General features: G+C 54.6%; 1 protein-coding gene across 3 annotated transcripts in view; it reads right to left on the bottom strand.

Moving 5' to 3' along the window:
* Positions 1–523: 523 nt before the first annotated feature.
* The window catches only part of LMO1 (LIM domain only 1), a 41,305-nt gene continuing 29,671 nt past the window's right edge, over positions 524–12,157 (bottom strand). For all 3 annotated transcript variants that reach the window (XM_074335949.1, XM_074335948.1, XM_074335950.1), the window contains 3 exons: positions 5,167–5,380; positions 2,458–2,583; positions 524–905 (listed from right to left, as the gene is read on the bottom strand). In XM_074335949.1, the coding sequence (XP_074192050.1) occupies positions 800–905; positions 2,458–2,583; positions 5,167–5,380 (446 nt within the window). In that variant the 3' untranslated portion in view covers positions 524–799. The remainder of the gene's footprint in view (positions 906–2,457; positions 2,584–5,166; positions 5,381–12,157) is intronic.

Here is a 12,157-nt window from a genome sequence, read left to right on the forward strand (position 1 = left end):
CCAGCCTGTGTGGGCTGTTACAGGGGAACAGGATTGTTCTCACTCACCCAGAAGTGGAGAAAGCCAGGCCCCAGGTTGGGCCCAAACTGCTGGGAGGAGACAGCAATCGCTGCCCATCACCTTGAAAGTAAAGACAGGTTTCAGGATGGTACTCATGGGAGGGGGCTCAGGATTTGGGGTCCTGTCAAGGTCAGAACTGGGTCACTGGGCAGTCGGGGGGGAGGGGTGTCTCAGTGGGGGGATATAACACAGGAACTTACGGGAGGGAGGGTTTCATCTTGCCTCTCTTCATCTTGGGGGCCTGCTCTGCCAGGGGAAGGGAAGGACACCCCAGTTCCCACCTCTGGCTTTGGGGTGTTTGGGGTTGTCCCCTTCCCTCCAGCTTCTTCTCTCGAAAGCCCACTGGGACAGCCCCTGCCCTGCCCTATGACCCCCGTCCCAAGGGCCAAGGGGAGGGCCCTGCCCACTCCCAAGCAGAGGGGAGGGGCCCCAGGTCTATGTCAGTGATCAATGCAGAGTAACCTCCCCGGAAACATTCATAAGTTTAATCCACGCCAGTAATAAAATCGCATTACATTTCTCATAAAATAAATGTTCCCATTTATATACAGAAGACAGACTGTACAGGCCCCACCCGGCCCCAGGAGGGGTCACACACAGACGGGCAGCGCGGAGGAGGGCCATCCCTCCCATCGAGGATGGAGGCGTTCTAATCAGCAGGAGAGCGGCTGGCCGGCCAGGTGGGTGGGCGGGCGGGCGGGCAGACGGACAGACGGGCCTGGAGGCCAGGCGCCGGGCGTTACTGAACCTGCGAGTCAAAGGTGCCATTGAGCTGCCCCTCCTCATAGTCCATCTGACACAAGATCATGTTGTTCTTCAGGAAGAATTTGTCTCCCACACAAAATCTGGAAAATCCAAGCAGGAGAGAGAGGCCATGGAGAGGTCCCAGCGGGTGGTGGGGGCTCCAGACAGGACCCAGCCCAGCAGGGAGGTGGACATGTGGGAAGTGAGGTCCTGAGGAGCTTGCTCCTTGATCTTTCCAGAGGGGGTCCCCAAAAGTCCCTGGGTCAGTCCAGATCTTGGCCAGGCCCTGCAGCCCAGGATATAGGGCAGACAGACAAGCCTGGGCCACAGGACTTCCATAGTCAGGTCCCTCATGCAGGGGTGGGGTTGATGGGAAGGGGCTGACAGCCTACCCCAGTTCCAGAGAGGGAAAGAGAGAGAGAAGGAAAAACGAACAGGAAAAGACGCAGAGGGGAGAGAGGTAGAGATGGGAAGGAGGAAAGGATAAAATGGTTGATTTTTCCATCCCTCTGTTTCCCTCTCCAACTTAAAAGAATGGCTCAGCGAAGGGTACTCTTGTTCTAAACAGAATCTGTGGACAGACTCTCTAAACAGAATCAGAAGGAAATGACCTTGTCCCATCATCTTCCCCCTGCCCAAAGAAGGCTCTGCTTTGAGCCCCCCAGTCTTCCTCAAGTATTGGAAGCCCTTCCCTAAAAGCTGTCCCCAGGGTAGCAGAGACCTTTAGTGGTACCCCAGGGTCACAAGCCTGGTCCCAGCAGATCCCAGTCAAACCACCAGGTGGCGATGCAACTTCACCGAGCCCTCCTAGCAGTGGGTTTTGCGAGAGCCTCAGCCAGACTCTGCAGGTTCCTTTAGACCTCGCCCTCTGGGAATACTTGTATGAGCTCCTTCCTGAACTGGGGGCTCCTGAGAAAAGGGCCTGCCTTCTGGTGCTAGGCCCCAGCCAGGAGGGCTCTGGCTCCACAGGTCCCTGGGGCCTCCCACAGGGCTGGGGCACTGAGCAGGGGCCAAAAGACCAGAAAGGAGGCTGGGCTGGAAACAGAATAACAAGACAGGGGTCAGCAGTGAGGGGCTGTTCCCTGAAGGGAATTCACCTTCCGGGTCTGTGAGCCCTGCTCACTAGAACACACATGCATGCACATGGCACATGGCACACGGCACACACACAAGGGCACAGGGCATGTGCACAGAACCCGTGTACACACATACTCATCATGCACACCAAGCACACACATACCTCCATTTGTACATGGAAATTTAGAAACTCACATGCACCTTCATATGAATTCCATCATGTACACGTGCCCATGTGGACATGAACATTTAAAAACACAAACATGCACATGACACTCGCACTGTGCATACACAGTAAGCTCATGCAAGCCCCTGTCCATTACAGTCACACAGAACCACGTCCCACAAACATGCGCACACAGCACCGGAGCACGCACACTAAACTACAGGGCTTAGGCATGCATAGAATGCACACATGCACATGCGTGCTCAGGACAGCACACACGTGCAGCTGTGTGCACACACAGAACCCACACTGGCATGCAGACCTCCACAGGGAGCCTGGCCTGTCCCAGCAGGAGTCAGCGGGGGTCTGCGGGGTACGTTGGGTCCCCTAGCGGTCCAGCACGCACTCACCTCTGGTTGCAGAGCTGGCAGGCAAAGCAGTCCAGGTGGTACACGTTGTCCCGTGCCCGCATCACCATCTCAAAGGCTGGGATCAGCTTGCTGCAGGCGGCACAGTTCCCGGTAGTGCCAAAAAGCCTGCAGAAGGAAGGGTGCAGAGGGCTCAGGAGCCTGCTGCTAGGGAGCTTGGGGTGGGGGTGGGGGGGCAGGGGATTTGCCTCCACCCATGGCCTCACCTGTCTCCCATTCCTGTGGGCCTAGAATGTGGGCCTGGGCAAGAGGATAGTAGCACAGAGAGCAGCATCTGAATTCTACTATGAAATCAGGCTTTAGAGAAAGGGGCATATGCACCCAGGGAGGGGATGTAGGGGCTCCGGGGTCAGCTGACACTGCCTGCCCAGGGCTGGGCTGACTAGGCCCCCTGCTATGTTCCTACTGGGGTTCCTCAAGCAGCTGGGATCACCAGGAGAATACTCGGCTGGGTTGTGAGCAGGATTCCAGATTCACACAGGCCAGACTTTAGAGACAATCTGCCATTCACAGGCTGTGTGTCCTCAGGCAAGACATCAAGTCTCTCTGAGCCTCACTTATTTTAACTATAAAACTGGACTGAAATACAACCTTTACAGGCTTGTTGTGAAAACTTCGGTAAACTCTTAGTCAGAACTCATGTAGTAAACACCTGTACAGTGTTTACTATGTACCAGGCACTGTTCTAAGGGCTTTACAAAGATCAACTCATTTATTCCTGACAACCCTATGAGGAGGTCTTTTTCAGTGACTAACTCACTGTGTGACTTGCCCTAAGTCCCTTTTTCCTTTCCCTGGACCTCAGTTTATCCTTCTTGACAATGTGGATGCTGGACTAGAGGATCCTTTCAAAGATGCTTCAAAATCAGGATTGATGTCAATAGAAAGTTCTAAGGACTTCTGGCACAATGCCTCTTGGAGGCAGACAACCCTTCCCTTAACTGCTGGTTGCAAAGCTCTAGGAACAGGGAGCTTACTCCCCCCCAAGCAGGCCAATCTTGGCTGGCTATTCCAATGGTCTGAGACAGAAAGTGTGTGCATCACTCACAGTCCTAGCTTCTTTCCTACACGCCGGCCGAGCAAGCCCCAAGTGAGGCAAGGGGGCTGCGAGGCAAGCGGGAAGCCCTTCTAATCCCTGATTTGTCCAGCTCAAGCTCAGGCGCCTGCAGACAAGCTTGACTCCATTATTCATCAGTCCGAGCTGCCTGGTGGCTCAGATTAAGGCAGACAAAGGCTGGGCCACAGCATCTGCCTGCCAAGAGGGGCCTTTCTTGCCACCAGTCCAATGAGCAGGCTGCAGAGGGGACAAGCTCTGGACAGAAATTCTCTGGGGCTGAGCTGCTCAAGGAAGTCCCTCCCCCACCCTGGCCCACTGGCCTACCTGGCCCCACAGTCATTCTTTGGCCTCTGCCAGAGCCCGGGACAATACCTTCAGGCTGTAGTAGCTGGCAGGGCCCAGAATGCCTATGGGAGCTTCAGCTCTGCTGACCAGCCCATCCTGCACTATGGCCCTCCCTCTCCACATCCTGTGGACTCATCAGATGGTCTGCCACTTCCCCCAACCTGGTAGGTTCAGCCTCCAGGGGATGTCCTAAACCTCCAGACTGGGAGGCCCTTTCCAGGTCACGGACGGCCGAGTCCGCAGAAGCACCCCTGACTTAACCCCCCCTCCAGCCCCAGCCAGGAGCACTGAGTCACAGAACCTGGTTTATTGCACCACTTAGAAAACAAAAACAACTCCTGTCGAGGCAGAAATTAAAAGAGAAGGTGCAGGCAGGTAAATCTTAGGCTCTTCAGAGAAGCAGGGGAGCCTCTGCTGATAACCCCACCCCCCAACATGCCCAAACCTGGGCAGAGGGTGCCTCAAGAAGCCCTTGCCTGACCTATTAATTAATGCGATGGGCCTTTCTTCTCCACAAGGCCCAGCCACCACCCGGCAGCCTGCGTGAGAGCCAAATGCAGGTGCTGGGTCTCAGCCAAGGCCCCTGCTCTGTGGCCTCCTTCCAGCCTTGCTGATGTCATAGGTGGCCTAAGGGAGGGTTAATTGGGGGAGGCAGCCCCAGGGAATAGGATCCAGGCTGTGGGGAGGGTGGGTTAGAGCTCTGAGGAATGCAAGGTAGGAAGCCTTATTCTTTTCACAACTTCACAGAGGAGTAAACTGAGGCTTGGAGAAGGTTAGAAGCCAAAAGGCTCAGAGCTAGTTCAAACCCAGGTCTTTCAGCTCCAACATCAGTGGTCCTTCTCCCAGGGTTGGGCTCCCCAGGCATTGCGGTATCTAATCCCAGGGCCCTCCTGGAAAGGTGGGGGAGCTAGGTACTGGGGAGAGGTAGGAAGGAGGGCCCAGGGCAATCATAGCTTCCCCACCTGCTCCTGGAAGTCCCTCTGAGGCGTCCCCTCCCAGATTCCAGGGACAGAGTGGCTCAGGAGCACCTGACAAAGGCAGGGGCAGGGCCACGCTGGTGCCCCAGGGAAACTCATCTCAGGTTATAAATGCCCGCGGTTATAAATGCCTGCCCAGGACCTGTGCTGGCCACTGAGGCCCAGGAGTTAAAGGCATGGCTGGGGTAGACGGAAGGCCAGGGGCAGGACAGTCTGGGATGAGTGCACACACAGGCCATGCACTTGGGGTAGTGGGTCTAGGGCGGGGTGGGCCACGCTGGGCGCTGGAGGATGGAGCAGTGGGAGGCCCACCTCAGGTAGTCGCGGCGGCACAGGATGAGGTTGGCCTTAGTGTAGAGGGTGGAGCCCACCTCGCCCAGGCGGCAGTCGCAGCAGGCACACTTGAGGCAGTCCTCATGCCAGTACTTGTCCAGCGCCTTCAGCAGGTAGCGGTCCTTGATCTTGCGGTTGCAACCCGCACAGCCCTTCTGCTTCCCTTTGGGCTGGACGGACAGCATCGGCACGCCTTTGGATGGACAGACAAGAGACAGATGGACACAGGTAGGCCTTCCAGCTCTGGGCCCTCTGGGAATGGGAACCCACTGCTTCTCCCTACTGTCCCAACCAGGGTTGGGGTTCCCAGGAGCCCTCGCTCTCTCCCCAGCTACCTACCTCCTCCCTGGGCTTAGGTCCTGTCCTTTGGGCTGCATGGGACAGCTTGTTTCCCCGCCCCGTGAAGGTCCCTTGAAAAGCTGCAGGCAGCACTGGGGAACACCGCATTTGCTCTGCTGCAGGGCACACACACAACCCCAAGGCCTACCCCCGAGTTGTTTCACCTCATGCAGCCATGACCCCTTCTGTGGTCTGATCTACAGGAGGCCTGAAGGCCTCCTTATGCAGCCACCATCCTACAGGCTCTTTCTGCAACCCTAAGAATGAAATCTCATTAATGGGCTTTGGGTCCACTAGAACTCCCAGGTCTTTTTGGCACCTCAAGACTTTCTCACACAGCTTGTGCATTTATGCATTTTAATTCCGAAAGTCAGGCTACAGCCTCTTAGTCTATTCATGTAGAACCATGGAGATGTCAAGACGAAAGTAAGATGCCCCTGTGACACTCCCAGGAGGGAGCAGGACCTCGCGCTCCTGGCAGGTGCCTGCAGGAGGAAGCTGGGCCTAGCTTAGTTGGGGCTCTCCTCATAAATGTTTCCAGCTAGCTTTAAACTTGCTACCTGCCCTGGCCTGAGGGAGTGGATGTTCCCAGTCTCTGGATCGTTGCTCCTCCCTCCAGGATAAGAATGTCTGAGCCACTGGCCTCCTCCCAGGGCCCAAGTGAGCTTCTCAACATACAAGAAAGTACCAAGTACAAGGGGCTGAAATATCAGCCTGGCATTCACCTGAGAGAGGGGCAGACCTCCCAGCAGGCAAACACCTGTATCACTCAAACCCACGCACGCAGGTACGGAGTGCAGGTGTATGCATGCATGGGCACAGAAGCACAGGCTCCTGGCCCGACCCTGGGGCCACAAGCAGTGACCACAGGGAGGGTCAGTTGAGGAGATGTGGACAGATGTCAGGTGTCATCTGGGAGCCTGGACATCCCTGTGGAGCCCTGAGGCATGAGTGTAGGCTTAGAGGAAAGTGCAGGGAGTCTCAGAGTCCCACCCTGGATGGGTGATGGGGAGAGGAGGGACCTGTGAGCCTCTAATGAAGGTGGTTGGGATGGAGGTGTTCCTTCCCTCACCAAGGCTCCAGTGGACGGACAGGTTGACTCTGGAGGGAACATCCCACCCCTTCCTGCTTCCCAGCTTTCCAACAAGCCCCTGAAGTCTGCCCCCCTCCTGGCCCCATCCTTTCCAAGGGATCCCTGCACTCCTCAGGGCTCTGGGTTCCGCTCCCAACCCCCCCACATTGCCCCACCTCAGAATTTCAGCTGCTTCCTTTCCCTTCCTAATTCTAGGTACGACCCTTCCTCAGGCTTCAGAGGAGAACCACAACCTCCAAGAGGCCTCAGTCTCAAAATCTCAGATGTCAGTTCAGATGGGCCCTCAGAGTTCTTCCAGGCAAATGGTCTCAGTCTACAGAGGGGGAAACTGAGGCTCAGACAGTCCAAGGGGCTAGTGTAGGCCACTAAAGAAGCTAGTTCCAAGGGGCCCTTCCCCTTCCTGTGCTCTCTCAGCCTCACTGCCTCCTCAGACTTCTCTTGGAGAGGGGGGTGGCCCCTGGACTCAGGGGGTGCCGCCCAAGCCCAGGCGCATCAGGACAGGTGAGGGCAGGGAGGACGCACTATGGGCTGCTGTGGGCTCTCTTCCTCCCTCCTCCAGGCCTCGCAGGGCTGTCTGTTAGCTGGGAAGTTTGCTGCCTAATTTCCTTAATGCAGCTCCAAAGGTTAATTGGTCTAAGAGAGTGATGGGGCTCAGGATGAGTCTGTGCTCACGCCTACCTATGTCTCCTCTGGCGGGGTCCAGCCTGGTCACAGCTCTGAGGAGCCTGTGGAGGCCAGCTGGGGACCAGGCACCCCTGAGAGCTAAGGGGAGCCTGAGGGGCTCCTTTCCAGGCCTAGCCTACAGGGAGGAACTAGGTGTGGGCAAATGGGGAAGGGGTTAAGAGAGCTGGATGTGGGAAGGTCTGGCAGTCCCATGGTGGGGCTATTGTCTCTGGGGCCTGTGGAGGGAGCACCCTGCCAGCATATCTACCAACTTGGAAAATCTCAGGCCAGCCCTCTAGTATAGCCCCCCCATGCTGATTTCCCTTTGCTCACCTGGACTGGCAGCAGGGCTGGCTCCCTCCCTAGCAGCCAGGTCTCCATACTTGTGCTCTCACTGGTGGGGGTGGTGAATGGCTGGAACATCCATACTCAGGGGGTACACTAGGCCTACTATGTTTTACCCCCAAATGATGGGGGATCTCAGCACGAGGAGCATCTACCCTGCTCCATCTTCCTCTGACTTGGATCCTGGATAGACTGGCCTTCTAAGCTCGGGCCGCGGAATGCCTGGCTGCTGAGCCTGCAGGGCTGAGCCACAGCACTAGCCGGCAATTCCATTACCGGTGGGACCTGGCACCTAGAGGACCCAAGGAAGTCATGAGGAGCAAAGCCACCAGCTAGTGGCCCCAGGTCCCCCACCACCACATGTGCCCAGGCTGGGTGTCTGTAAGGTCTGGGCACCTTGCTTCAGGGTGCTGAACTCTGCTTCCTGGGCCCTGGAGAACTCGTAAGAAGCCACGTGGCGTCTGCCAGCATCTGATGTCCACCGAGACACAGAATACCAGGGCCAGCCTGGCTTAGGTCTCAGAGCATCTGGGGACCTTGAGCTTTCTCTGCCTGGAAAAGGTAGAGGTCCTGGGAGAAGTCTCACTTACTCCTCCCTTCTTTACGTTTGCTCCTGGGAGAAGTCTCACTCCTCCCCACACTGTTTGATCTCCCTGGGCTAGTCCAGGAAGCTTGAAAACACTCCTGGAAAGGTAAGGGGGCTCTCTGGGTGCATGTACGGGCTCCTGCTCCCCAGAGGGTCTGGGCTCTCCCTCCTGCCCTCCCTCTCCAGCCCCCACCAGCCCACCAGTCGGCCCTGCAGACACCTCTTCCCTGCCTCCCTCCCCTGCCTGGCTCTGGGAGCTGAGCCTCCGGCCATGCACTTTCCATTAAGGAGATAGCATCCCTTCGCTGAAGTCCATTTGGGATCCATTTTAGTGTTATCTAAAAATCAAATCTACATGGTAATCCTTTTAATGTACTCCTGACTTTAGAAAAAAACAGCTTTGCACTCCTTCAGGAAAGGTTTTAAAGCATTACCCAGTAATTACTACTCACCCATGAAAACACTGATATTTTACAATGGATGATGTTTGCGACCGCCCGCACGCACTGACGCACACTCAGACATACACAGGGGACCCGGCAAAATAAACCATTTCACTCGGTTCATGTGTTCCCCTCAAATCTCAGGGTGCGGAGGGGACATCTGAGGGGAGACAGGCCAAATCCCTACCCTGCCTCTACCCTGGGCGGGCTGACAGTGGAAGGAGGCAGCCTCCCCGTCTGACTCATCTGGCTGCCAGACACTTACCTTCAGCTCTTTAATCTGGGGAAAAGCCAGACAGTCCGGGTGACTGGGAGGGACTGCCAGAGGTCATTCAGTGCTTCCTGCATCCAGGAGAGAAGCCCTCCTCTTCACACGGACCCCCCAGGAGGTCTGCCAGCCACACCCAAGTCCACAGCAATTCCTATCCCACCTATCTCAAGCCAGGTGGCCTTTCAGAGCCAGCAGGTGGCCTTTTCCAAACTGCCAAGCCCCCAGCTCCTGGTCCCACCAATGCCTCCAGCTCAGCCGGCAGGCTGAGCCTGGCTCTGGAGCACTCCCGCCATCTCCCAGAGAGCTCCTCCGCTAAGGCCAGTCCTCTGCCCCCTAATGCCCACCCTACGCAGCCCCAGGTCACTCCAGGCATCCAAGCCTGTGGCTCCCCTCCTGGCAGCCATTGTGGCTACCATTGCAACTCTACCTAGCTTTGGAGGCCCCCTCCCTCCTGCCAGCATATCCTGCTTGGCACTGCAGGCTCTGCTCCCTGCAGAAACCTGGGATAATACCCCTTTCCATCCAGCAATGGAGCTTGTCTGTTTCTGTCCCAGGGCCCTCACTCCACCGCTGCTCCAGGAAGTAGTCTTGTCCTGCCCACCCCACTCTTCCCTGAAGTTCAGAGTCAACAGTGGGGTTGAGGCAAAGAGCACAGACCTTGAAATCAGAGAATCTACTTTCTAGTCCGGGAACTGTCCTAAGTAGCTGGAGAGCCTAGAGCAAACCCCATCACCTTTCTGACTTGCATCTGTGAAGTGGGGATCATAAGAATCTCCACACAGACTGCAGGGAGGATGGAACAGGTTACCCATATGAAGCCACAGCACAGTCTGGCCGCCAGAGGGGACCGACAAATGGGAACTGGCAGTTTCACATGCGCTCTAGGTCCCCTGCCTTCCCTGCTATGACACCTGTTTTCTTTCTCCTTTAACTTTTTATCTTGACATAATCTCCAATGTTGAGAAAAGTTGCAAGAATAAAAGGAATTCCTGTATATCCTCCACCTAGATTCCCTAAATATGAACATTTTATCATTTTTACTTTATAGCTAGCTACCTACCTATAACATTTTTCCTGACTCATTTCAGAGTTGGTTTTAGAGATGAAGCCCTTATATACCCTTAAATACTTTGGTACGTATTTCCCCAAAGCAAGGACATTGTCGCACAGAAGCATAGTACAATGATCAAAACCAGGAAATTATCATTCATATAATGCTATTTTCTAATTTACAAACCTCATTCAGATTTCACCAGTGCCCCCAAATAATATTTTTTACAGCAAGATAAAATTCTGGGTCATGCATTGCATTCAGTTGTCATTTAGTCTACTTAAATCTGGAAGAATTCCTAAGCCTTTCTTTGTGCTTCACGACACGGGCATTTTTTAAAAGAACAGGCCAGTTATTTTATGAAATATCTTTCAATTTGGGCTTGTCTGACACCTTTGACTGTATGACTTTAACTCCTCTGTGCCTCCGTTTTCTTTGTTATAAAATAAGTGTGAAATAGTACTCATCTCGTAGGGTTACCATGAGGAATAAAGGAGTTAACATATGTGAAGGGCTTAGGACTAAGTTGACCTGGCAGTCAAAAGCTGGTTCTGGGGGTGGCCAGATGGGTTAGTTTGTTAGAGCCCGAGCTCTCAGCAATAAGGTTGCCGGTTCAATTCCCACATGGGATCACGGGCTGCGCCCCCTGCAACTGAAGACTGAAAACCGCAACTGGAGTTGGAGCTGAGCTGCGCCCTCCACAGCTGATGGGCCTTGGAGGAACACACTGTCCCCCAATTTTCCCCAATTTAAAAAAAAAAAAAAAAAAAAAGCTAGCTCTGATTAGTGTCATCCCGTTCAGCACAAGGGAAAGGACTACCTCAGTCACAGCTCCATCTCAGGTCCCTAGAGTAGTGATGGGCACTTACTTTGAGGAGAATAAACTGCTATGAATGTGCCACCGTAGTTAAAGTCCCATAGGCACTGGCTAGAGCCCAGCACCACCCAAAGGACAGTCTAGTCGTCACTGCAGAAGGAAATCAGCCCCATCTATCTGATAGGCTGCCTCAGTGTCCAGTCAAGTGGGAAAGGGTTGCTGTGGCACCCCAGGGCGTGACAGCTCAGGGCAGGTCCCTCCGGCTGCTCTGAAGCAAACCTGAGGGCGCAGGCAGGTCTGGCCTTAGCACTTCCCATAATCTCTCCTTGTGCCTCAGTACTGGTTACAAACCTGTACTCACAGAGCTCAGCACAGTTGCCCAGTACAGTTCCGGGGCTTCCCTTTCTCACCATGGGTACCCTCCCCTCCTCTGGGGCAGGCAAGGAGCCTGGCTGGGCTTTCCCAGGGCTAAGGGTAATCTGTAGGGAGATGACACTGATGGAACAATTAGCAATGCTCAACTTGCAAGTGCTTGGCTCACAACTGCCTTATGAAATAGGTTATTCTTCCCATTTTAACAATGGGGAAACTGAGGCACAAGAAAAATTATGATTTGTCATGGGTGACACGGTTAGTATGGGACTAAACTGGGATGTGAACCCTGGCAGTCTGTGTTCAGGGCCCAAGCACTGGACTCATCTGCTACACTGCCAGCCTGTGTGCTGCTAACTTCTGAGGTGCCACAGACCCAGGCGGGAAGCATTACAGAGTTTAGGAAACATGGAAGGTACACAGATGCAGGACGCATGTGCAAAGACATGCAGCAGTACACAAATACATGCACACATAATCACACACGTGTACACTGGGTCCACAAGAGGCAGGACTGTGTCTGCGTATTCTCCTCACAACGATTTTATTACAGTACCCAGCACAGTGCTAGATATAGTAGCTGCTCAGTAAGTTGCATGAAAATACATACACATGCATCCAAGCACACACATACGTGGGTGAGCTGTGCAATATACACACATGGGCATGAGCAGTCACATGCACCTTTACTGCCTTTTGAAAAACTTCACTTCCAAAAATGTGGATCGTAGCTCAAAATCACACTCTAAGTGAAACAAAACCCACCAGTCAGAGGCCTGGTGCTCTGCTCTCAATACCACTTTGCCAAGAAAATGGAAGAGTGGGCGCTGCCTAGGCTTCACCCACATGGACCCACGTGGAGGGGCAAAAGTTATCCAGAATGTTCCACAATCATCACACCCAGTTCAGCTGCTGGAACGGTGAGCTCTGCGGCCTTCAGCAAGCTGGGTCCCTACCACCTGCATGGTGCTGGCACCCACCTGGGCCCCA

The sequence above is a fragment of the Rhinolophus sinicus genome, linkage group LG06 (genome assembly GCF_036562045.2).
Source record: "Rhinolophus sinicus isolate RSC01 linkage group LG06, ASM3656204v1, whole genome shotgun sequence".
In the NCBI taxonomy this organism is placed as follows: Eukaryota; Metazoa; Chordata; class Mammalia; order Chiroptera; family Rhinolophidae; genus Rhinolophus; species Rhinolophus sinicus.